This window comes from Neofelis nebulosa, chromosome 9 (assembly GCF_028018385.1).
Source record: "Neofelis nebulosa isolate mNeoNeb1 chromosome 9, mNeoNeb1.pri, whole genome shotgun sequence".
NCBI lineage: Eukaryota > Metazoa > Chordata > Mammalia > Carnivora > Felidae > Neofelis > Neofelis nebulosa.
This window is the reverse complement of record NC_080790.1, coordinates 81,728,197-81,755,719: the sequence shown is the minus strand read 5'-3', so window position 1 is coordinate 81,755,719 and position 27,523 is coordinate 81,728,197. Positions and strand designations below refer to the sequence as shown.

The following is a 27,523-nucleotide window of genomic DNA, read 5'->3' as shown; positions in this document are numbered from 1 at the left end:
CCTGAAATATGTGCTTAGAAAGTTTTGGAAACGTTTCGTATGCATTCAGCTAGTTCCTCCCGGGTGTTACTGGAGGTCTGCACTGCCAAAAGGGCATGCATTGTCTGTTAGGTGGGTGCAGCTAAGTACACTGCAGCAGGAATCAGAAACAGTCCGTTAACTGCACACAAGAGGCACTGTGCCAAAATGGGAGGGAGTTCTCTTCACCAGGAAAATGCACACTAGGGTCATGTGTTATTTTATACTTACATATGGCAGGATATAAGACTGAAAACTATATTAAAGCATGTTTCTTAAGGACCTCATCCTTTTGGATTATATCAGTGTTTTTCCATGAGGGGCAAAGCGACCCCTCCCCCCTGCCCCCATTAGGGACATCTAGCAGTGTCAGCAGACATCACTACTGGGGTGGGTGCTGCTGGCATCTAGTGGGTAGAGGCTGAGGATGCTTTGAAACATCCGACGATGCACAGGATCCTCCCCCCCAACAAAGAATGATGAGGTTTGAGATGTCCATAGGGCCAAGATTAAAAAAACCCCAATAAAATTTATGGGTCATGGTGAACACAGAGGTACATCCTGGTACCTTTTGTTTCTTTTCCTAATTGGTTTTTTTTTTCAGTCATATTTTCAGCCCTCCTGGCAGTGAATTTTACAAGGTGGGGGCACTGTTGAGGATGTCAGCTGGACCTTTTAGGAAAAAGTGGGGCAGAGTACTGGGAAAATAGAAACAGTACAAATGATCTTCTTGCACAGTGAGCCCAAGCCCCTCTTGGATTTGTAAAGCATGTGGGTGTTAAAGAGCTGAAGGTATTTATAGATGGCAGATAACTTTCATCAGCTTATTGGCGTTTCCCATCCAATGCGCAAGACGTGCGCTGAGTCACTGCTTGGAAAACGCTTGCTGTGGTTTTAGAAGGTCCCCTCAGTACCACCTGAGTGACTCAACACTCTGTGACTGGGAAGTCGTGCGTCCCTCTCAAAGTAAAGTTGACTGTGATAACAGCTTCGGGGACACCCAAAACGCCACAATGGCCCAAATTTTATACCTGCCACATGCCAGAAAGACATGAAAACACCCCTTTATGTCAATTCCTGGGTCTGATGCTTCTTGTGTTCCCTGGGACAACCTCTGGGCTGTGAGAAAAGATCACTATAGCTTTTCTGAATAAAATTCAGAAGAAGTATTACAAATTTCTTAATTGCCAATCAACAAGAGCTTTCCCTTCTTTCCTTCCCTTCCTCCTTTTCTTTTCTTTTCTTTTCTTTTCTTTTCTTTTCTTTTCTTTTCTTTTCTTTTCTTTTCTTTTCTTTCTTTCTTTCTTTCTTTCTTTCTTTCTTTCTTTCTTTTCTTTCAGAGTGCAAGTGGGGGAGGGGCAGAAAGAGAGAGGAACCTCATGGTCATCAAGACATGGCATCTGAATCCGTCACATTCCCTGAAACGGCTCTGGAAAAGGAGAGGGCTGTGCAGCTAGAAAGAGACACAAACTAGTTAGAAATTGCCTAGTGGCAAATGGTGACAACATCATCCTGTGGGGGCCACTCCAGGGCCCAGGCCATCTGGGAGAATATACTGGAGGTATAGTTACTCATCTCCAGGTCTGTGTCTACTGAGGAGCAACAGGTTGGAATGAAAGTCTAAAACAAAGATCAATCAGAAGTACTAGTTGGTGGGTTTCCCAGACCCCTCAAAGCTGCAATGTGTCCAGAAGACCTGCTTGTTGTACAGTCTTAATTCCAGGCTTAATTCACTCACCTAGCATGATTCCTTTAGATCCACTTCAAGAAGTCTATACTGGGAGCAGGGGAAAGTGCATAAAGAATATACATACAGGGTCGCTTGGGTGGCTCAGTCGTTTAAGCATCTGACTTCAGTGCAGGTGATAATCTCACAGTAGGTGGGTTTGAGCCCCACATTGAGCTCTCTGCTGTCAGCACAGAGCCTGCTTAGGATCCTCTGCCCCTCTCTTCTCTCTTTGCCCCTCCCCTGCTCATGTGCTCTCTCTCTCTTTCTCTCTCAAAACAAAATTTTTAAAAATCTTAAAAGAATATACATACAAATCTAAAAATCTTTTTCTAGAAATTCCAGTCTACTGAATCTCAGTCCTGCCTTTCAGCCCAAATATGTATCCATTTTTAACTTTATAAAAGTCTTGTTTCCTCAAACACTTCTGATTTCTTGAAACTCAGTGGGAAAAAAAGAAGGCTGTGCTACACATTCTGAAAAAGAGGCTGGGTGCTATAGGGTTATGCGTTTTAACTACTGTTCCCTAAGAATTAAAAGATAAAATGGTTTATGTAAAGTAGCATAATGATACATTAATTCAACATTATATTTCGCAAGCTGGTCTAAATTTAACATACTTAAAATGCATTGCTTCTGGAGAAAGTTCTGTATTTTCTTTAAATATAGTTCACATGCAGATTTAAGTATCTTTCATTTTATGCAAATGTTCATTAATGCGCTTATATTTCATAATATTTGGACATCTTCGTTCTGGCACTTTCTTACTCCAGTACTTTCTGTTTTCTGCATAGTTAATCTATGTAAATTAAAGTTTACATCAGTCTTGTACAGGCACCTAAGAGGAGATACAGAAAGAAGCCACTCTCCAAAAACCCTGCCAGGAACCACGGACGTGCAGCCAGTGCCTAACTTCCTTTCGCTGAACTCATTTGTCCCTGTTGCCTCTTCTAAGTCAAGGGCCCAGACGTGCCAGGTCTGGAGCCTTCTCTCCTTCCACTATCACGTCCATGCGCTCCCAGACTAATCCCCAGTTTGGAAGTCAGAACACCCAGCCGCACGTTTCCGTAGCGACTCATCCTCATCTGTGAAGTTTCACCCAAATGTAAACACAGGACATTGAAGAAGCCCACTGGTCCAGATCAGCCAGATTTCCACAAATACAACCCTGGAGATGGGCGTGGGCACCTAACTTTCTGGAGGAAGACACATGAGCATCTTTCTCAGCCCAGAAAGGGCAGGGAGGCACAGGGTCACTTACAGTTGACACCCACATGCCATGTTGATGCAACAGAACTCAAGTTCAAAGCCTAACTTGAAAAGAATTTTGTTTTCAAAACGTGTTCTACTAAGGGAAACATAATCACTGTATTCTAAGGAGGAGGCTCTCTGAGCCAAAAGTCAGTGCAGAGACGTAATTCTTCCTCCCCCTTCCCCCCTGCCTACCTACCTGCATCCTTGCCCTTCCCAGCTCCAAGATTGGGTGTCCCTCTGACTGGGAGCCCAAGAGTGGGGTTCTCCTTGCAGTCACGGATGCCCCAGCACACACTCACATTCAGTTTGGGAATTCTTGCTTCTACTGCCAAACTCAGTAGCCAAAATATAAGCAATAGCATGCAGAGCTCCAAGGGGTATCTGTTTCAAGACCTCTTTCCAGAGTCAAGAATAGTTGTTCACTTTGGGCACAGGGTCTTATCTGGAACAAGCAGCTACATTTTGATTTGCAACCAATGAAGCTAATTTGAAAGTGCATTTCACCTCCAACATCAGCTGGGTGAATTCTTCATTACTGAGGAATGAAGGCTTCCAGTCTTGCTGAATATCACAGATTTCCGTTTGCGCTGAGACTTCTAAAAAAAAGACATAAACTTTTATGTTAAAAGTCACCTTGGAATTAGAATTAACAAACAAAGCATGCTTATTTCTGTGTAATTTTTGTGTAAACTTCTGTGTCATTTAAAGAAGCCAGTATAAAGAAATATGTTACCCTGATTTCTAAGGACTAGGGACTTTGGATGTAATGGACTTAAAAAGGTCTCTGGATGTTTTCACACCCTTTTAATGAGGTTCAGGAGAAGAGCGCTCTACCCTCTGCATGGCTGGAGTGCTGCCAGTAGCAAGCAGCACAAAGCCCTTGAATTTCTACAGGACAAAGCCCACCATCAGCAGTTGGGGGTTAGGTAGTTGTCACCTATGAAGGTAATGGAAACAGCGACTGGGATGGTAGGACGAGTTCCTCAGCTGCCTCTTTATGGTCAAGGCAAAGCAAAACACTTTAGAGATCTGGGGTTTTCAAAATTCCAGAAACATCTTAGACTTGTAGTAAATGACCTACTGTGTCTATGCAGGATGTAGTGTAGTTTTCAGCATTTCCAGGTACTGAAGTACAAAATGTTAGACAAATATATGTTACTTAGTGGCTTTTACAGCCAGAATTTATTCTTATCAAACTTTTTCTAGATTTACCTATAATTTTCTTATTATGGTGACTACCTTGTACTGAAGATGTTATTCACATTTGTAAATGTAGTAGTCATTGGAATACATAAAACTCCTTATGCACCCTAGTTCTCTTGCATTTTTGAAAGTGTATTTTTTATTACTAAAATGTTCCTAATAATATTATTACAGAGAGATCAAATGCCATATCAGATATATTTGTTTTTCCTGCAGTTTATCCTCCATCTTAACCATCATTTGCTCCACTTTATGTAGTACGAGGTTTCTTTAGGGATTATTTTCTTGGTGCTCCCAAGATGGTTTCTTCTTCCAAGATTCTAAATGAACAAGCTATTTCCGCCACTGTGGCCAGAGGCTGCACAAGATGAAATGCATCCTGGGAAGCAGAGGCAGTGTGCTACACGCAGTTCTGGGCCAGTGTTCATTCCGGGGTGCCAGCTGAGGCAAGGAAGAGAGGGTGAAACTCTCGTTTCCTCAAATGGTTGCCATAGTTTGACCACTTAGGAAAGAAATCTACCAAGGCCATGTTAATAAATAAATGCCATAAAGGTCTCCCTCTTTCCCTAAGACATAAACTCATCTGTAAAGTTCTTTTGACCATTAGGATCAAGTTGTAGATTAACTGTCCAGGAGAAGAGTCTTTCCAGGAGTCCAAAGTTGATTTAGACAATGGTTCATTCAACTTAAGCAATAAAGGAAAATGAAAGACCCATTTCTTTTCTGTAAGTAACTTTTAGATCATTCAGTATGGCTTAGATACTTTCCAAACACCAGCATAAGAATACTGAGAGCAGCCATTTTATTCACTTTGTATTTCAACAATTTGATTGTAATCCTTAGAAGTTAAGGCTCAATTCACAGCATATTAACTTTTAAAAATGTTTTCTTTTGAGAGAGAGACAGAGACTGAGACAGAGAGAGAATGAGTGGGGGAAGGGCAGAGAGAGAGGCAGACACAGAATCTGATCCAGGCTCTGAGCTGTCAGCACAGAGCCTGACACAGGGCTCGAACCCACGAGCCATGAGATCATGCTCTGAGCCGAAGTCGGATGCTTAACCAACTGAGCCATTCAGGTGCCCCATCAATTCACAGCATATTAAAAATGCGTGTGTGTGTGTGTGTGTGTGTGTGTGTGTGTGTGTGTGTGTCTATGTTAGATAAAATGTCTCAAGGCAAATAGAAAAATGTTAAACTGGGAAATAAAGTTCAGTGTTATAATCATGTCTCCATTGGCATTTGAGGTTCCAATATTAGAAGCTATAGGTGACAGGGCAGGGTTAGCAAAGAGGTGTGGTCAAAGTAATTTCTAAATAGCAAGGGAAACAAAACCACCTGGAAGCATTTTGTTTTCAGGAAAACATTGCAATTAATATTTAAACCCCAAAATTCTACTATAGTATAAGTTGTAGTTGTGCCCTAGAGTGCTCGCCTTCTAATTGTTCCTGTTATTCATGAAATAGGAGAAGTATGTCTTTGAGATATATGTAGTCAAAGCAAAGTCTTGGAAATGGGGTAAAAACTCTCTACTAAGCTGGGTTAACATTACCCTGTCCAACAAAGGTGTTTCTCTTTTTTCTGCAGCTTCTTCACACAACCTCATTCCTTCTCCACTAAGGCAGACAAATTGAAGGGGCATGAATGAGGAACAGGATTTGATGTTGGAAGAAAATCCCATTAAATCAGCTTGAGATTCACACAAGAAAAGGAAAGCATGCAGGTCAGTCTGGCCCTGTAGAAGCAACATTTAGATGGGCATGGATAAGGCCGTGCGATACACTGCTATTTACATAATTTAGGGATTTATCTCTTAAAACAGATACTGATGATACAAAATTTATCTACAAAGAAACATGGTCAGGTTCTCAGTTTGATCTGGATTACTTCAAAGAGAATACATATGGATCAAGATTTATCTCCCAAGCTGAGAAAATGGGGATGCTTGAAAGATTATTGAGGAAAGAGTCATTATAAGTAATTATAACGACTACCTAGACCTAATCATCTTTTCTTACTGATCATGTGGTCTTGCTTTATCATGAAAGCAGAAAGCATGTCTAAATCCACAGTTCTTAACTCTGGCTGCACACTGGAATCACCTGAGGAGCTTTAAAAATACACATGCTTGTGCCTTACCCAGGAGTGTGCTAGTAAAAGGCTCTCCATCCCTACAAATAAAAAAAAAAACCCTCTGCCATTTCTGTGGTGTAAATACTCCCATGGTGGCTGATTCTAAGCTGTCAACTAGCTTGCAAAACTCCTGAAAATTTAATAATCATCTTTTGCAAGCCAGGATGAGCCAGCTCCAGCTCACCACTGGGGTTCCACCCTAGATGTTCTGATGTATTGGTCTCTGAGGTGAGACCTGGTTACATGTATTTTAAAAGCTCCTCAGGAGATTCTAATGGGCAGCCAAGGTTGAGAACCAGTAGTCTAAATGGCTGTGCTAATGGACAGCTATAGCACAGCTATGATACAAATATCTGTAAGAGCCCCATGAACTATGCCTTGTTGAAAAACAGTATGGTATAGTATTAAAAACTTGGGCTCTGGAGGCAGACTGCCTCATATAGATTCCCCATTATCATGGCTGGCTGACTCAGGTGACTGACCTAACGTCTCTGTGCCTCAGCTGTCTCATTTGTGAAATGATACTAACTTAGGGGAGCTGCTATGAAGCTCATTTGTATAACTATACAAGAGTCCTTACAACAATGCCTGCCTGGCTCATGGTGAGGACTGAGTAAATGCTGACCATGTTATTCTCTACCCTATTGCAGATGCCTGTGGAGTTCATGTCCATTTGGATTATAAGTGAAGTTATTGTTCGTTTTTGTTTTTGATTTAATCCAAATTTTGGTCCAACCACTGAATTCCTCCATAAAATCTACTATGGATTTTTTGGGTTTTTTTTGGAATATAGTATCACAAAGGATAAGTAAAATCCCGAGGTGATCCTGATTGCATTTAAGGCGGCTGTGCAAACCAGTCTTTAGTCTTATAAAAAAGGTGAGATGGATATGGGTGCTCCTGGTGTTAGGAGGCTGCATTTCTGTTGACTGATATTTTCCAGATCCCAATTTGACAATTCTGTAATTCTGCAGCAGACAGAGCCCAGCATAAATGTCACACTGATGAACTTGATCCCAGCTGTCCTATTTAACAGCTGTCCTGCTTCTCAGTGGCACTGACCTAGTTTGAGTAATTTGCGCAAAATATCTCAGTAATCAAACCAACCTGCTATTTCACTTAGCTAAATCATTATTTAGGAAACATAACCATTCTGATTAAATTATTGGGGCAATCGAATACTGCTGCAACACTTTATTCCAATCCTGCTTGATTGTTCTTCCCTGACTTTTAGCAAAAGCAATTAACATACTCTTTACACTCCCCTGGGCAGCTTTGGAAAAAAAAAAAAGAAGGAGGATGTATCATTACTGTCATATTTTTAATAGGTATATACAATTATTAAAGAAATAATAAAAGAACAGCAAGTATAATGAAACTTTCTAATGTCCTAGCTGTGCCCTCTTCCATGAAATCATCTTGTCTAGGAAAATGTTCAGTGAAAGAGAAGCATCACTGTAAGCACAGAAGAACTGTAATTATCTCCTCAATAACCTGACATTTCTGACTTTATTATTTTTGGTGTCATGGTTAAGGAAAAAAAGAATTCTGCTCATTTTGCTTGTTAATATCTACTGAACCCTCTTAACTCCTCCAATTTTTTGGTACCATCCATAGGTGAGCAGCAGGGCAGGGTGGTCAGTGCTAAGAAGTAAAATGGTTTAAAGGAAAAAGGTAAAAGGGAGAGAAGGTTATTTGAGAAAGACATAAGGTCAAGGACAGATTCAAGTGGTAACTTCATATAATAGAATAGCATATACCAATGAAAACGAACCAGTCACAACACTGGAAGAACACAGATTAACCTCATAAACATCATGTTCATAATGTATGATTCCATCTGAATAAGGTCCCAACAGCCAATCTCTAGTATTAGAAGTCAGAACAGAGATTACCTTTGGGGAAAGCAGAGATAGATAGGGAGGAAGGGCCATCTTTTGGGGAAGCTTGTATTTACTGACCTGGCTTCCTAGTTGTGTTCACTAATAAGCAGTGTGATAAGTAATTCAATTGTACAGTTATGATTTGTGTATTTTCTGTAAGTGTTAAAATTTTTTTAAAAAAGAAAGGAACGCTGGGATAACTGGACATCTACATGCAAAAGGATGAATTTCAACACCCTATCTTATTCCATATACAAAAAATAACTCAAAATGAATCAAATACTTAAATGCTCACCCTGTAGCTTGTATACTTGAGGCTTTATCTATGGTTTAAAACTATAAACTCTTAGGAGAAAACATTGCTGGTGTAAATGTTCATATCCGTAGACAATGATTTCTTAGAATACCTAAGGCACACAAAACCAACAACAACAAAAAGATAACTAGACTTCAAACTTAGAAACTTTTGTAAAAGGACATCTGTAAGAAAGTGAAAGGCAACCCATGGAATGGGAAAAATGTTTGCAAATTTGCAAATTATATACATCTGATGAGGGTCTAGTATCCAGAATATATGAAGAACTCTTACGACCCAACAAAAAAAGATAAATACTCCAATTACAAAAGGTAAGTAGGGGCGCCTGGGTGGCTCAGTCGGTTAAGTGTCTGACTTTGGCTCAGGTCATGATCTCACAGTTCATGAGTTCGAGCCCCACGTTGGGCTCTGTGCTGACAGCTCAGAGCCTGGAGCTGCTTCAGATTCTGTGTCTCCCTCTTTCTCTGCCCCTCCCCTGCTCATGCTCTGCCCCTCTCTCTCAAAAATAAATAATAAAACATTAAAAAAAAGATAAGTAATCAACAAAGGATTTGAATAGACATTTCTCTAAAGAAGGATCTATAAATGGCCAATAAGTTCATGAAAAGCTGAACATCATTAATCTTTAGGGAAATGCGAACCAAAACCATAATGAGATATTGCTTCATACTCACTAGGAAGGCTATAATAAACACACCACACCACACCCACACCCACACCCACACCCAGACAATATCGTGTTGGTGAGGATGTGGAGAAACTGACACCCTCACACACTGCTGCTGAGAGTATGAAATTGTTGCAGAAAACAGTTTGGCAGTTCCCTGAGTTACCACTGGACCCAACAATTCTAATTCTAGATATATATCCAAGACAACTGAAAACATATATCCACACAAAAATTTGTACACGTAGGTCCACAGACAGCAGCATTGTTCATAACAGCCAAAGAGTGGAAACAACACAAAACCCTCAACTGATAAATGGATAAGCAAAATGTGGTATATCCATACAATTGGTATTGTTTGGCCATAAAGTGGAGTGAAATTACTGACACTTGCTAAACTATGGATGCTAAGTCAAAGAAGCCAGAAACAAAAGACCACATATTGGAGGATTCCATCTGTACGAAATACCTAGAATATATAGAGACAAAGTAGGTTAGTGGTTGTCAGGACTTGGGAGGGAGGGGAGATGGGGAGTGGCTGCTTTATGGGATGACAAAATTAGTGTTAATGGTTGCACAGCCCTTTCAATAGACTAAAACCACTGAATTATAAACTTTAAAATGGTGACTTTTATGGCACATGAATTATATTTTTTTAAAAAAGTATTTGACTGTAAATAAATTACTATTTTTTTCATGGTGTAGTTCAGAAAGCCAAAGAGTTCAGGGCCATGGCAGAGGTGGTTGGAGAAACCAGTACATTCCCGTCCAGTGGAAAATGAATTCTTGGGCATTGCATCTCTTCAGGGCTGAATGAAAAATGCTTGCTGCAGCCATTTTTAAATCAAGACATTCCCACTGTTAACACCACTCCACTTGGGCTGGGTGCTACCTGTGAGGCGGCTCTGGGTTCTCTCCTCTGGCTAGTAAAGCAATTTGGGAGGTAAGTGTCCTCTCCCAAACCTGCTGGAGGTGGGATATTAAAGAAGGTGGAGGGCCTTTGCAAGAGGAAGCCTGTGACTGATGAGATCGGGCTTTGCCGGAACCAAGCAGAAGACCAGCTTGATGAAGTCATCGTCAAATGAAAGGACAGGAATGGGATAAAAATGGAGAGAGGCGTAACCTTTACCATTGTGTTTCTGTAAAAATCCAATGACCTTTTCCAGCACGGTGGTTTTGTCCATTTTCCGCGTGTTGCCAGGGAGCATGGAGCTAAGCTCTTTGATGAGAACATTGAACTGGTCCCGACGCTTCTTCTCAGACTTGTTTCGAGAAGCTCTGTAAGCACAGAACACACAGGTTACTAGAACATTCCACATCATAAAGGCTTTATTATGAAATAGAAGTATTTTCTATCAGAGTGTGTTCTGTTGTGATCATCTGATCAGAACCCTTTCAGAGAAAGTAACATTTGCCACATTTTCGCGTTGACTAATGGGGACAGAAAAATGTTTTGCTAGACTCTTGGCCACAAAGACAGACAGTGTTAATAAGTAAGTTCTGACTCAGATGCGAAATCTTACACAGATTAGCTCTGTTGCCAGATGCTGCTCACTCTGACTTCATGGAGCTTTAACCTTCAGAGAGCAAATGACATGCTGTGTACATGGCTGCAGCCCAGAGGGTTTTGCTCTGATAGCCCTTCCTTAGGCTTTAACTATAGCCCCTCCAACCCAGAGCACCCAGCCCTTGGCACTGAGTTCCAAGGGCAAACCAAATTCCCTGAGTGTCTGGCAGGGAGCCAGTGCCACACAGGGCATATGTCCTGGCCTCTGCCCCAGAACTCGTCATCCTGTTGGGGAGACGAAGCATAACCGTCTGCAAGCCATGCTCGACCCAGGGCCAACGTGTGACAGAGAACTCATATGGCTGTCAAGCTGCTGAGAGCAGATGAACCCTTTTAAAGATGACATAGAGGAGCCTTAAATGAATATCACTAAGTGGAAGAAGCCAATCTGAAAAGGCTACATACTGTATGATTCCAACTATATGACATTCTGGAAAAGGCAAAACTATGGAGACAGTAAAAAGATCAGTGGCTGCCAGGGGTTGAGGTGGGGATGGATGAATAGGTGGAACACAGAGGACCTTGGGGCAGCAAAACTACTCTGTATGATATTATAATGGTGGATCCTCATCATTATACATTTGTCCAAACCCACAGAACGTACAACACCAAGAGCGCTAATGTAATCTGTGGACTCTGGGTGATAATGATGTGTCGACGTAAGGTTCATCCATTGGAACAAATGTAGCACTCTGGTGGGGGATGCTGATAACAGGGAGGCTGTCCATACGTAGGGATGGGGGATATATGGGAAGCCTCTGTATCTTCTGCTCTATTTTTCTCCACTCTTTCTGTGAACAACTACTCCAAAAACAATAAAGTCTATTTAAAAAATGACATGCTACACTGCACAATCTATACAGAGAACAAAGTAGAGTCCTTCGGCTTGAGAGGAGGGGACCTCTGAGGAGGCCTGGGAACCTCAGGAACTGGAAGAGGAAAACATGGCTCTAGGGGCCACTCTCCTAGATGGCTAAACAAGGAGCACGTGCCATAGGAAGCCTGCCCTCACCCTGAGGAGGTCTGGGAAACAGCACTGCTCTAGAAGACTTGATCTTTAAAATTTTTTTTAACGTTTTATTTATTTTTGAGACAGAGAGAGACAGAGCATGAACGGGGGAGGGGCAGAGAGAGAGGGAGACACAGAATCGGAAGCAGGCTCCAGGCTCTGAGCCATCAGCCCAGAGCCCGACGCGGGGCTCGAACTCATGGACCGCGAGATCGTGACCTGAGCTGAAGTCGGATGCTTAACCGACTGAGCCACCCAGGCGCCCCAAGACTTGATCTTTAATGACATGCCACAGACCCAGGGGCTGGATCTCAGCCCCACGGGACTAGCTCCTCATCAACAGTCACCTTAGTCAAAGGTGAGCCAGAGCTGGGAGAGCTGACCAACCTTCTTCAACTCACCCAGGGTGGGCTTGTTCCACAAAGTCGGCTCCCTGAGAGAGCGGGAGCCACAGTGGCAGGGCCCATTAAACATGGTCTACTTGCTCTACGTACCCTGGGGTCTGGCATCAAGGTGCCCAGGACGGCTGATCACTTATCAGGAGGCTGTTGGCCAGCATGAAGTCAGGACTGGGTGCTGGTAGCTTGTGACGATTCAGCAAGTTCCCATCAGGGGAACTGGCCTCCCTTGGGGTAGGTATCCACATCTACAGGTATCAATGTCAATAATGATTCTGCCTTCCCAAACAGCCCTTGTAAACACAGGGACATGATGAAAACATCCTTTTCTTAGATGCCACGATGGCTATTACCACTCTGCCTCTGCCTGAGGACACATGACCTGCCTTTATTTCAACACACCTGTTTACAAACCATCCTTTGTTGATAATATCTTGGTTTGGGCTCCTTTCTGATAACACCTGAGGCAATTCTTTAAAGCTCACTTCTCAAGTGTGTGGTCACTACCCATATGTAAGGATCTCTTCCTTTTCCTGACTTTTCCCTCATTCCTATCCTTGGATAGGGGTTTCTACAAAGGCCTCATTCCTAACCAAGTAACTGCCCTCACATGTGTTCTCAGAGTTGCAGACTGAATGCAGGTGTCCAAGGAAGAACCTAAGGTGCCTTTTGCTAGTCTAGGGTAAAAAGCCTAATGTTCAAACACATGGGAGAGAAGAAAGGAACCTTTCAACTTTCTGAGTGACTGTCTATGCATTATAAATAATTTTTTGGCCTAGATTTTAAGAGTGACATGCAGCCTCCTTAGCCAAAAAAAGCTCTGTTCCTGTCCTAGTTTGCCCATTATAAATTATTTGTGAGCCGATAACACCCAGCTCATTATTACTCTGTTCTCTTCTTCAATGGGTGTAATGACAACCAACATGGCCTGGCAGAGAATACGATGAAGGCTTATATCATTAGTGACAGAAACACAAGCTTGTTTCCGTCAGCCTCCGCCTGGGACACACTATGGTGCCCACTGGAAATCGGTCAATGTCAGCTGGATCTGCAGCTCTGAGGCAAGAGAAAGAAAATGAGCCTCGAATGACCTTATTTCCAATAAGGAAGTCAGCTTGGCAGGCCCCAAGACACCACACATAAGGCACTGGCGCAAACAGCTGAAAGACACTTAATCAGCCTCTGGGTTTGTTTTTTCTTTTTTACATCATTATTTACATTCAACAAAATTCACCCATTTTAAGTGTCTGGTTTGATGAAGTTTGGTAATTGTGTAACCACCACCGAAACCCAGAGACAGAATGGTTCCCTCATCCTGAAAGGTATTCTCCTCCAACTTGCTGATGTCCCCCTTGATGACAGCCACAGGAAGCCACTGCTGTTGTCAGTTTAGTTTTGCCATGTTTAGAATTTCATACAAATAGAATCAGACACCATATAGTCTCTAACGTACATGGAGCATTAAGTTTTTGAGATCCATCCATGTTGTTGCATACATTAATATTTCATTCCTTTTGATGGCTGACTAGTATTCCATTGGGTTGTTTCCAGTTCAGGGGTATTGAGAAGAATGCTGCTGTGAGCAGTCACATCCATGTCTTTGTGTAGACATAGGCACACAGTTCTCTTGGGTAAATACATAGGTGTGAAATTGCTAATTCCTATTGTAAGTATATATACGTTTACTGGTTCACTGTTATAAGATATCGCCATATTGTTATGCCAAGTGGCTGTACTGTGCCTGCATTTCCACCAGCAATTTATGCTTCACATGCCTGTCAACATGTGGTATTGTCTGTCTCTTCTTCCTTTAGGCATTGTAATGTTTCCCCATTGTGGTTTTAGGTTGCATTTTTCTGATGACTAATGATGTTGGACACCCTTTCACATGCTTACTGTTGTTTCATACATTTTCTTTTGTAAAATGTCTGTTCAAATCTTCTGCCCATTTTTCAGTTGGGGTGTTTCTCTTCATATTGGATTTAAGAGAGAGGAGAGGGAGAGGGAGAGAAAGAGAGACAGAGAGAGAGGGAGAGAGAAAGGCTGGAAGGGAAGGGGTGTGTGTGTGTGTGTGTGTGTGTGTGTGTGTGTGTGTGTGTTAAATATACATTGATACAAACCTGACCCTTTGGTTTGAATGAAGGGCTCAAAAAGCCCCCAAGTTATATTTCCTAGTGTCCCTCAAGGGATATTGGTTAAACAGATAACCTTTGCTGGGTACTTACTATGTAACAGGCACTATTTTAAGTGCTTCATATATATTAATCCTCATGATGACCCTTTAAGATAGATACTATTATCCGCATTTCACAGATGAAGCAGCTGAGGCACTGAGAGGTTGTGTGACTCACTGAAGTCACATCAGTAGGCAGTGGTGGAGCAGGCTGGCTTGGATGCCCATGCCATGAAGCGCTGCACTCTCCTGTTCCCTTCCACAACTCCCTCCAGAACCACCGTGAAGGTATGTGTTATGGAGCTTTGTACCAGTGCTCTGGAAGCACAGGACTAAGAGTGACGAATTCTGGCTGCTTGAGGTTATAGCACAGAAACAAAATACATTCTGCAGAAAAATGGCATTTCATGCTAATAGGATAATGGTATTTGTGTTCAGGGAAGAATGCTGCAGAAAAACAACTAAAAACAGCCAACTAAAAGAAGCTTAGAGTCTAGAGGAAGAGATGGATTTCACACATCAGGTACAACATGATAAGGGCTAGGTGACAAGTTTAGACAAATTGCCAAGGGAGTTCACAAAGGAAGGAGATCAGCCCTGTGAGGTGGTGAGGGGAGCCCTCAGGGAAGGGGCTACATGCAAGGTGGCCTTGAGGGGTGGGCAGGCAGGCAGTGGGAAGACAGCCCAGGAAGAGCTGACTGGCCAGGTTTGACAGGACAGTTGGGGACATGTGAGAAAGTAAAGTGAGAGAGAGGACAAGAAGAGTGAGGTCAACCACAGTCCCAAATGCCAGTACAGGCAATCTGGTCTTGGCTTTTGGATGAATCCAGGACAGGGTACTGATGGACAGTCTGGGGGAGGGAAATGGTTAAGAAACTGGGGAAAGGGGGAAAGGGACCCCAGCTCAGGGGGAAGTGAGCAGAGACAGGAAGGAGAGGTGAGGCTGGTCAGCCACAGTACTGTGCCCTACATGGCTAGGGACTCTGCTCCCTGAATTGGGCACTAACCAAACCCACTATGTGGAGCATGGGGGAGAATGTGGGGTCAGAGGCAAAGGAATTTCACCTGAATTTCATTTGTCTATGAGAAAGTAAAACTGATGATACATATCTTTAAGATTATTACTCTTAAAATGAACATACGGTAAACATTTTCTTTTGGGCACAGTTCTATAAATTTTTGCTTGTGTATAAATTCATGTAACCATCATCATGACCCAGAGACAGAAGAGTTCCCTCTAAAGCTCCTTCATTCTCTCCATGCCTGTTAACCAACGGCAAGCCTTGTTCTGTGTTCCATCACTATGCTCCCTTGTGGAAAATGTCATAGAGATACAATCATACAGCATGTAACCCCTGAGCCTGGCTTCTTCTACCCACAGAATGCCTTTGAGATTCATTCAAGTCATGGTGCCTATCAGTACCTTGCCCCTTCTTAGTGCTGAGCACTTTTTTATTGTATGGATGTCCCACAGCTGGTTTATCCATTTACCTGCAAAGGAAATTCAGGTTGCTTCCCACTTTTGGTGATTATGAAGAGAGCTGTTGTATGCATTTGTGTACAGGTTTTTGTGTGAACACAAGGTTTTAGCCCTCTGAAGGAAGTAACCTGGATCATATGGAAATTGTACATGCAACTTCATAGTAAACTGCCAAACTGTTTTCCAGAGTGGCCCTACCATCCTACCTCTCACCAGTCCTATAGGAGTGAACCAGATGGTCTATGTCCTTAAGGGGAGTTAGGATTGTCAGTACTTTAAAATTTACCTAATCTAAGACATGTGCAGTATTATCTCACTGGGGCTTAAATTTGCATTTGTCTAATGGCTAATGATGTTCTACATCTTTTCATGTACATTTTTTTGCCATCTTATATCTTCTTTGGTGAAGCATTTGTTCATGTCTTTTGCCAGTTTTTAAAATTTTTTAATGTTTATTTATTTTTGAGACAGAGAGAGAGAGAGAGAGAGAGAGAGGGCAGGGGAGGAGCAGAGAGTAAGGGAGACAGAAGATCCAAAGAGGGCTCTGCACTGACAGCAGAGAGCCTGATGTGGGACTTGAACTCATGAACCATGAGATCATGACCTGAGTTGAAGTCAGAAGCTTAACTGACTGACCACCCAGGCCTTCTGCTCATTTTTAAATTGGGCCTTTTATATCCTTACTGTTCAGTGTTAAGCATCCTTTATATATTCCGACACAAGTCCTTTGTCCGACATATGATTTGTCCGTATTTTCTCACTGCTCACCTTTTTATTCTCTTAATGGTGTCTTTCACAAAGTTTCTCATTTTGATGAAGTCAAAGTTAGCAATTTTTTTCCTTTTGTGGATTGTGCTTTTGTTGTCAGGTCTGGGAACCCTCTGCCCAACCTCAGACCAGAAATTTACTCCTGTGGTTTTTTTTCCCAGGAGTTTTACACATTCCACATTTCACAATCCATTTTGAGTTAGTTATTTTTATAACCTATAAGGTTTAGGTTGAAATTTATTTGTTGTATATGGATGTCCAATAGTTCCAGCACCATTGAAGACAAGACATTCCTACATGGGATTATTGTTGCACCTTTGTAAAAAAATCAGTTGGTCATATTTATGTAGGTCAATTTCTGGGTTCTCTATACTCTCTATTCTGTCTCATTGACTATGGATCTATTCCTCCACAATGCCATGCTGTCTCAATTACTGTAGTTTTATAATAAGCCTTAAAATTGGATCATGTGATTCCTCCAACTTTATTCTTCTTTTTCAAAATTATTTTGACTATTCTAGTTTCTCTGTCTTTCCATTATAATTTATAATCAACTTGTCTATATCTACAGAGTTCTATCAGGATTTTGATTGAAATTGCTTTCAATTTTTTTAATGTTTACTTATTTTTGAGAGAGACAGACAGAGCACGGATGTGGGAGGGGCAGAGAGGGAGGGAGACACAGAATCTGAAGCAGGCTCCAGGCTCTGAGCTGTCAGCACAGAGCCCGACGCGGGGCTCGAACTCACAAACTGCAAGATCATGACCTGAGCCGAAGTCAGACGCCCAACTGACTGAGCCACACAGGCACCCCTTGATTGAAATTGCTTTAAATCTATGGACCAATTTGTGGAAATTTTGCATTTTTACTCTTTTGAGTCTTCTAGTCATAAACACAATATATTTTTCTATTTATTTAGGTTTCCCCTGATTTCTATCATATCATGAGCATTTTGCAATTTTCACACATATATCCCATATATAAATTTATACCTAACTATTTCATTCTTTTGGATTGATTATAAGTGGCATGGTATTTTTAATATTAGTTTCTAATAGTTCAGTGCTAGCCGACAGAAAGATGATTTGTGTGCTGACCTTGTGTATCCTGTCAACTTACTAAATTTATTTATTAATTATAGGAGTTTTATATTTCTTTGTTTTGATAAATCTCTTGGGATGTTCTATATATACAAACATGGTATCTTTGAATAGGTTAGTATTATTTCCTTTTTTCCAATCAACATGACTTTGCTTTCTTTTTCTGTCTTACTGCTCTATGATATTGAATAGGAGTGATGACAGCAGATACCTTTGTCTTATTCCCCACCTTAGGGGGAATATGTTCAGTCTTTTGCCAATAAGTATATCAGCTAATGGTTTTATGCAAATGCCCTTTATCCAGTTTAGGGAAATTCTCTCCTATTCCTAGTTCGCTGAGTTTATATCATAAATAAAAGTTGAATTCTGTCAAACCCCTGTCAAAACCCTGTATTCATGTAATATGATCATGTGGTTTTGGTTTTTCTTCTTAAGCTTGCTAACTTGGTGGATTATAATGACTGGTTTTTGAATACTGAATAGCCTTGCAATCCTTGGATAAAACTCCACTTGGTCATGATGTAGTTTATATATATGTGTACATGATGTATATGTCACACACACACATATACAACTTGCTAAAGTTTTATTGAGGATTTTTACATCTGTGTTTATGAAGGATATTGGTCTGTAGTTTTCTTTTCTTGTACTATTTTTTTTCTGGGTAATGCTTGTCTCATAAATAAGTTGGGAAGTATTTCCTTCTCTTAACTTTTTGGAAGGGACTGTGTAGAATTGGTGATATTTTTTCTTTTAATGTTTGGCAGAAGTTATCAGTGGAACCATTTGGGTCTGAGATTCCTTTTTTCAGAAGACTTTTAACTACACATTCAATTTCTTTATTAATTATAGGACACTTCAAGATTTCTATTTCATCTTGTAGGAGTTTTGATAGCTTCTGGTTTTTGAGTAATTGGTACCTCTCATCTAATTTGTCAAATTTACATGGATACAGTTGTTTATAGTATTCTATTATGGTCTTTTAATGTCTTTTTAAATGTCTGAAGGGTGTGTAATAATATCTCCTTTTTTAGTCCTGCTATTGGTAATTTGTGGCTTTTTTTTTTTTTTGGTCATATTTGCAAAAGGCTTACCAATTTTATTGATTTTTTTAAAGTTACCTTTTGGGTTTTCTCTATTATATTTCTGCTTTCAATCTTATTGATTTCTGCTCTCACATCTATAATTTCCATTCTTCTTTTTGCTTTGAATTTATTTTGCTCTACTGTTTATAGTTTCATAAGGTGGAAGCTTAGTTATTGATTTGAGACTTTTCTCTTTCCTACTATAATCATTTAATGCTAGAGATTTCCCTCTAAGCACTGCTTTCACTGAAACCCACAAGTTTGGGTATGCTGTATTTTTTATTTTTGTTCAGTTCTAAAATTCTTTGAGACTTCCCTTTAACCTTTGAATTACTTAGGAGCCAAACTGTTTAACTTCCAAGTTTTAGAGATATTGTTCCTGCCATCTTTCTGTTTGCAATTTACTTTCGGTTCATTTAGACTTGTTTACATTTATTTTATAAAGCAGAATTTGGTTAGGGAATGTTCAATGGGTACTTGAAAACAGTGTGTATTCTGCTATTGGTAGGTGGAGTATTCTATAAATGTCAATGGTGTTTTGGTGTTTTTAAATTCTTCTATACCCTTGCTGACTTTCTCTCTACTAGTTCTATTCCTGAGATAAGCATATTAAAGACTCAGTAAACTTCTTTAGGTTGTGCTTCATGTATTTTGAAGCTCAGTTGTTAGGTGTATACACATTTAGAATTGCTATGTGTTCTTGGTAAATTGACTAGTATTATGTACTGTCACTATTCCTGGAAATTTTCTTTGCTTTGCAATCTACTTTATTTTATATTAATATAGTCACTCTGGCTTTCTTTTTATTAATTTATTAATAAGTTAATTTATTAATTTATTAATGTTTTGTGGTATATCATTTTCCACAGTTTTACTTTGAACCTACTTATATCATCATATTTGAAGTGAATACCTTGTGGACAGCATATAGTTAAGTCATTAGAAAAATTCATTCTGACAATCTTTCTTAGTTGGCATGTTTAGACCATTTACATTTAATATAATTATAAGTTTGGATTTAGGTATATCATTTTGCCATCTGTTTTCTGGGGTTTTTTTCATTTTTTGTTGTTGTTGTTTCTATTTCTTCTATCCTGTTTTCTTTTGGGTTGTTTAAACATTTTTAGTATTTCATTTTAATTTATCTATTATATTTTTATTTACTATAGTTCCTTGTATAGTGCTCAGTAATTACTCTTTGGATTATAATATAAAAATTATCTTTTCAGAACCTACTTATAATATTTTACCATTTAAAGTGGAATGTAGAAACTTTTTTCCATATAGTTCTCTATATCCTCCCTTCCTTTATGATGTAGTCATCTTGTGCCCTACACCTACATACAGTGAATCAGATCAGATTATGTTGTTTTCCCCCAAATGTCAGACTATTTATTCTATGTAGCCAGATATTTACCATTTCTCTTCTTCCTTTATATCTCATACTCCAAGTTTCTATCTGGTATCATTTCCTTTCTGTTATAACAGCTTCCTTCAGCAATTCTTTCAGAGAAGGTCTGTTGATAAGAAACTTTCTTAGTTTTTTTGTCTTGTTTTGTTTTGCTTTTTTTAACTTGAGAATGTCTTCACTTACCTTCATCTCTGAAGGATATTTTTATTGGACATAGAATTCTGGGCTAATGGTTCTTTCCTTTAAACTTTTAAAAAATATTGTGTCACTACTAGATAGATGGCTTCCATAGTTTCTGATAAGAAGTTCATGGTGCTATCTAGATTTATCCCATGTGGCTGGTCTTGGATGTCGGGTGGTGGTCTATCCTGCGGTTCAGTCTGAAAGTCTACGGTATACTACTTAAGGTCAGACCCGTGCATATTCAGATTGGTGGGGAGCTCAGAATCTCATAACCTTCTTTATATGTTCACTTTCCTGAGCTCCTTCCTCTCATATCTCTTCCCAGTACTTTTTGGTTCCCAAGGCTCCCTTTTAGTTCCTCTGGCCAGAAAGCTGGTTCTTTGCTTTATTCTGCTTTGCCTCACACTTCCTACATGTGCACCTTCATTTGGGGCCATGCAGTAGGAAAATAGAAAGGAAGAAAAAAACAACAGGGTTTCATCCCACCCTCTTAGAATATAGTTCCTCTGCTCAGAAAGATAGATTCCTTTCCCTCGACATTTTAAGTTTCCTATGGGCCCATGTTGTTGTTGCTGTTGCTAGTGTTGCTGCTGCTATCACAGGATTGCTTACAGGGTACAAGGATATGGAGAAAAAAACAAAAGAGGGCAGATTTCCCCTCACTCAATCTGAGCATTAGAGACCCTGATCCTGTCCTGCATGTAGAGGGCTTCTCTGTGTCCTCTCTTTGTCAGCACAGATGCCCACTTCTGGGTTTTGGCTGCATTGAGTCTAGGCCAGGGGGTACTAGAGGGAAGAAAATGCCAGTTCAGTAGTACTTCAAATTTTGATACTTTTCCAATCTGCCTACTACTACATACTTTCAGGGTTCTCAATTAGCTGTTACATACATTTTGCCAAGGTTTTAGAACTGTATTCAGTGTGGTGGACAGGATGGAGTAGGCTGACTCCATCTTACCCAGTTCAGAATGTCCATATATCTTTTCATACTTTTTTTAGTGAGTATGTAAAAGATCCATAGAAATCAAAAGGTGGGAACACAGAATCTGAAGTCCTGATGGCAGGGTCTGTAAAGAAGATTCTTTTGCAGGAAAGTATATAGGGGAGAGCTGGACAATAGTAATAATAGACTCTTAAGGAAACATATTTCTGGGTGGCTTTTGGAAAACAATGAGGATTACAGATTAATTGGGTAGGTCCTTCCCTTGGCATGAGTGTATCACTTTGATGTGATCTAGCATTTAAAAAGTATCAAAAGGAAACTATACTGCATATCAACATGGAGTTTATTAAGCCAATAAAACTACTCTCCCTACTGACTGAGGATAAATTTGGGTACCCATACTGGTCTAGCTAGGGCACATGGGGTGAGAGGCAGAGGTGTAGGCTCCCAGGGCTCTGGAATTCCACAGGAGGGTTGTACTTGCATTTCAGGATCTAAGTGAGATTTAACACAGCCACTGGCATTCTTATAAGATGACAGTGCTTATGGTATATCAGGGGGACTCAAGGAAGGAGAGGTATTACACAAAGGGAGGTGGGATAGGACCATGGTTCCAAGGTCAAGTGTTGTGGAGGGGGGTTGAGCATATATGCACATGTACACACACAAACACACCCCTCTTGTATTTCTCCAATAAGTGGTACCTTGAATGCCCTTTTATTGGGGGGATTTCATGAAATAGATGCATATTATATAAACCATACTCAATGCTTCTCTCCTTTTCTTCTTGGTGAGGAGATGATCACAGGGTGTGCACACTTAGTGTGCAAGACTGGGCTTTACACTCAACTACTCAAGAGGCATAGCTATAGCTGAGATGGGGATCAGGTCCTTCTGAGAAACCTGTGGCATAGACCAAGAAGAAAGATGCTCATCTCCCATCCTTCTAGGGAGGCCCCCATGGCAGGAATGGGGAGTTTGAGCATGTAGGTGAATGTGTACTCAGTCCTCTCTAAATTCACAAGGGCACATGACAGTGATGCAGGTGCATTTTATATGTCACCAAAAATCCTGTGTTTCCCTAAGGGGAAGAAATTAAAAATCACTGTATCAGAACTCCTGATTGGTGAGCTAGATCAGGAATAAAGATCAAATCAGTGGAAAAGGGGAAAAAATTACTATAATGAGTGGACTCTTCCTTTTAATCTACTTCATGTGCAGACAGGTCTGGCTGGTGGCACCTGCTGCTTACACCTCTCCAGCATCCAGTGAGAAACTATCCTTAACACCTGACATACTTCTATACTAGGATCTCTTCCTAATGTTTAATCCCAAGGTATCCATCTTTTAAATTAGCCCCAGTAAGTCTAGTTTTATTAACTGAGTAGATAGAACATGCTGATGAGGGAAAATCGAAGATGCTCTCTGAATCACATGCAGTTGGCCACATGAAATAAAAACTGAAAAAATCAAACGCTACCCAATACAGTTGGACAGCAGTGGCCAGAACTGGTGATGGAAGCACCAGTGGGCTTCCCTTGCTGGAACTCCATGAAGTTCCATGAAGTATGCAGTAAGTCTGGAAGTATGTAGTTCCATGAAGAACGGCTTTTTCCCATAGAGGGTCTCCATGGTGAGGAGCTAAAGACATTTTATGAAGTATATTGTTTTCACACTTACAGCGACCCCTGGAAGTTGAAGAGTGGTGGGGTAGCAGAGAACCGGGATGATACAGCTTAGCCGGAGGAACCTTAGACCAGTTACCAGAAGATAGGAGTCCTCATCCTGGTTCTGCTACCTATGCCATGAGAGAGAGTGGACAAGGGATTTCCACCTCCATGGAACTTGGCTTCCTCTTACAGAATAGTGAGGACACTGATAAGGTGATTTCAAGCTGGAGAATTAAAAATTGTCTGAAACTCACTCCCCCCATTAAAAGGTGAGTTCTAATTCCCCTCCCGTTGAGTGTGGGCTGGCTGGCCTCAGTGACTTGTGTCTAAGGGAACAGAATGTAGCACAAGGGAACTGCCTGACTTCCAAGGTCAGGGAGTAAGAGGACACACAGCTCCCCACTGACTCTCTTGTCCATGACGCTCACCCTGGAACCCAGTCACGTGTTGTGAGGAAGCTGCTACATCTCCATACAGAAAGCCACAGTCCCGGCTGACAGCCTACATCAACCACTAGCCATGGGAATGAGTGTGTCTTCAGGTGGTGCCAGCCCACCATCTCAGCTCTAGCTGAGACCACATGGGACAGAGACAAGCATTCCCTTCTAGGCCATACCCATATTGAAGATCCACAGGCAAATAAATGCTGTCGCTTTAATCCTGTACATTTTGGAGAGGCACATTTACACGGTAACAGATACTCAGGAGAGTTAATGCCTAAAGAAAGACTCAGTGATGCCCAAGGTTCCTTCCAGACCAGGAATTCTGGCATATCTACACTGAGCTAACTAGTTCCACATTATAGTATGAGACAGGAACTGATAAGCGTGCAGATGAGCCCTCTCGGACTTAAGTATTATACACAGAGCAAAATGAACCTGTTTGAGAAGGCTATCCTTATTGGAATTAGGTCTTATGCTTCTTTTGAAGTCTCTACAAGTCTTTGGAGTACCTGAAACAGAGGGAGTGGTTGAGGAATGAACTCACAGTTTCTTGTAGAATTGAAATATATCAAGTAGGTGCTCACTGTCAACATCCGGAGAGGCAAATGGAACAATGCAATGCTCACAGGCATGACATAAATTTAAGTATGCTCCACATTAAGACAGTCCTATCCGTGAAAGGTCAACTTTCATGAAGAATAAATTAGAGTCTGATCAGCCACATTAACAAAAACCTTGTAAGAGTATTCCCTTTAAAATTTGATGGACATGTACGAAAACGAGACAGGAAATATGTCAAAATGTTAACGGTGTCTATCTCTAGGTAGTATGATTATAAATGAGATTTATTTACTTCTTTAAACATTTTACTATTTTTCAAATGTTGTTTTGGTGTATTTTCATATGTAAGAAAATGTGCTAAAATGATGGGAATAAAGTTGATTTAAGACAGTGTTGGGTAAAAGGGCTTCCATGGAAAATCATGAAGAATTATTTTGAGAAAAAGGACTATGGTCAGAGAAGTTTATTTTGTTGTTACCAATTTTTGTTTTTTTCCTCCAGATAATTTTTTAAATTCACAGTTACATAAAATGGAACAGATTTTGGTTTATTTTCTAATTGCAGTCTTAGCACTTTCAATGTGCTAAGGAGCCCTGAAACTCTCCAAAAGGGAGAAAAAGTAAACAGCATGGCCCAAACTTGTCTTGGGGGGGGCATTTCCTGAGGTTAGTGTTGTTCAGAATACATTCCAGGGAACTCTGACATAAAGCAAGTTCCATTTAAAGCCAGTGCAGTCCCTTCCTGTGCCCAGGCCTGGGTCCTTGGGACAGGTGCACACCTCCTCATGACCATAAGTCAGACAGCCTCCCTGCATGCCCAGACTGTGGGGGCTGGGGACACCACTGAGCTCAGGAGCCTTCAGCAGCTTGGTTCCAGGAAAGAATGTCATCTGGGTGTGTGGAGAGAAAAGTCATCCCATGTGGAGCTAGATGGGTCAGGATGATGCCTCCCTCACCTCATGGAGAATTCTGGAGACTCAATTTGTTTTCTACCGCAGACATTTGGTGAAGTGTTTGTGGGATGACTGTGCTCGGCTTGTGCTATTCCTTCTTCCTGAGATGTAACCGGAACATCTTTACTTTTACCCAGAGGTATCAGGAAATGTTGGGGCCCAAATGAGAAGCTGACCTAATTTTCCAGTGATTCTTACTTAACAGTCACACAGGGAGAGTTTCACGGGAGCACAATCTTTAGCAACTTGTCACTGAAATTCTCAAAGGAATATTTAGCTTTTTCTGCAGAAAAGAAACATTTTCAAAATGGCGGACTTCTGCCCATCCCTTTTTCAATTTAAAATTTATTGAAATTATTGAAAGGGTTTTTAGTGAATTCTTCTCTACCTCAGATGCTCCCAGAGAATTTCTGGGTGTCCCTGAGCTAAGACTTTCCCAAGTTTCTAAGCCTACCGGGCATACAATTCTCTTTCTGACAATGCTTCTTAGCTGACCAAAGTACCCCACTAGGGTAGAAGCCAAGAGCCCCAAATAGAGGGAGGCCCTTTTTCCATTCTGCTGTTTACTGGGCCACAGTAAGAATTAGCATTCTGCCTGCGAGTACAGTTCTACTTTTTCCCTTTGTTTGGAATACAGAATCACTCATCTGGAAATTACAGGGTAATATAAATGAATCGTGTGTCCTGATACGTCTATATTCTTGCAATGCCTGCTGCTGCCTTAATCACCAAATAAAACAAACAGAAAGGAAGTCTCAAAAATGTTTTTACTATCATTTTTTTCCCTGTGTTGGGGCTTATGATGATATGCGTAACTCCCAGTCAAGAGCCTATGAAAGAAAATCACAGCAAAATTAGCAAGATAGGCTCCAGCTGGAAACATCGACATATACTGCACAGGGTCAGGCTTTTCATTCTGCACTGAGCCTGTACACAGGGGCATCAGTGAGTGCGCCCGGAGCTGGAGTCCTCCAAGTGGGCTACAACCTTGGTGGATCGGACTAGCCTTTCCTTTCAGACCTACAGAATTTACATCTAGAGAAATGAAACAATAAAATGAGGCCAGTCTTTCCTCTTAACCATATTACTCTCCATGAAAGAGCACTTGGCTGAGAAACAGAGCTTATGAATTGTGACCATCATCCTGGCTTAGCTCAACACAGACCCTGCAAGATATGATTTCTCCTTTATGCTTGTTTTCAAGAAAGCCTCCCTAACTTGCCCCAAAATCCTTTGAGGGCAGGGTGATGCTGTGTATCCTCCTCTTTATCTTCCCGCTGCTTAGTACATTTCTTAGTTAACCAACACTGATGGAAGGGTGCCCGAATGGTCTCAGTCATTGGTCCATGTCGACAAACTACCCTGGGGGGAGCCAGGAGGAATGCTAAGGCTAAAGCTTTTCTTTTTGCAACACTTGCTTCTGCAAAAGTGCATGGATGAGTGTCTCGGTTGCAGCGATGTTATCTCCCTCTTGCCTGGCCATTTTATCAGTGTTAAGACTGTAAGGATGAGGGTCAAAGAATAATAAAATTGTTTAGCTTGTGTTTGCAAACCAGCATCCTTTATTGAGAACCCTAAGCTATTTTGCCTGACATTCTTCATTCTTATTAACAAAAGACAGCGATAGCTCTCAACTCACCACCCATCTTCCCTCCTGCAACGAAAATGCACACAATTAGGGAAACAAAACTTCCCAGCTGGTAGGAGTTAATGTAACTTTAACGAATGCTGATGAATTACTCATTCAATATTGGACAGAAGGAAGAGGCCACCATGAAAGAATTTCCTCTTAGTCTTCCGTTCTCTCAAGAAATGGAGTAAGTTGTACTTTACAACACTGCAAAGTTATAGAAACTGGCTTTCTTTGGAAAGCGAGGATTCATACAACACTTTCTGTCCCTACCCCTTGGGCACATGGTCGACCAAAGGGAGCAGCTTCCACTTACTGACTGTCAGGAGAGGTCCTTAGGAGCCCAGAACTCGAAATCATACCTTCGTTTGAATCCCTGCCTGCCACTTACTGGCTGTGTGGTTCCAGGCCCTGGCTTTCTCAACTGTAAAATGAGGCTGGTAAAAGCCTATGTTGAGGGGGGTGTTGTGAGGATGAGAGAGCTTATGCATGTCAGCTGCCGCAGGCACACACTGAGTGCTCCATACATCTTAGCATTTCTTATTAGCACTGTGTTCCCTGCAGTGTGCGAGGAGGCGCTTACACGCAGCTGCATTTAGCTCCTCAGTAACAGAAGTTGAGTAACTCATCCAAGGACAGAAAGTAAAAGCGTCAGAAGTCAAAGCCAGGCCTGTCTCATTCCTAACTAAGCTGTGCACTTCCTGCCCCACTGCGCCACTTCCTGGATGACTCCCCCCGCCACACACACAGACACACGTCCCGCAAAACTATGCCACACCAGAATTAGAAAGGCATGTGCACGACTGGACCACAAAATGGTAAACTGTGAACGTCATTATCTAGGGATTCCAAATGTCTCTCAATCAGACTGTTTCCTTTTTGAGTTCATGGACCATGTTTTTGTATTGTCCCTAAGGAAAAACAGCAAATAGTTCTGACACACAATAGGCA

General features: G+C 41.1%; 1 protein-coding gene across 9 annotated transcripts in view; it reads right to left on the bottom strand.

Annotated features, from left to right (window-relative positions):
- Nucleotides 1-27,523, bottom strand: part of NPAS2 (neuronal PAS domain protein 2) — a 159,437-nt gene that overhangs the window by 53,826 nt on the left and 78,088 nt on the right. For 8 of the 9 annotated variants that reach the window (XM_058684449.1, XM_058684454.1, XM_058684452.1 and 5 more), the window contains exons 3-4: nucleotides 10,328-10,476; nucleotides 3,503-3,594 (exon numbers count right to left, since the gene is read on the bottom strand). In XM_058684449.1, the coding sequence (XP_058540432.1) occupies nucleotides 3,503-3,594; nucleotides 10,328-10,476 (241 nt within the window). Of the gene's footprint in view, nucleotides 1-3,502; nucleotides 3,595-10,327; nucleotides 10,477-27,523 lie in introns of those variants that run through there. The other variant, XM_058684456.1, reaches the window with a different exon arrangement.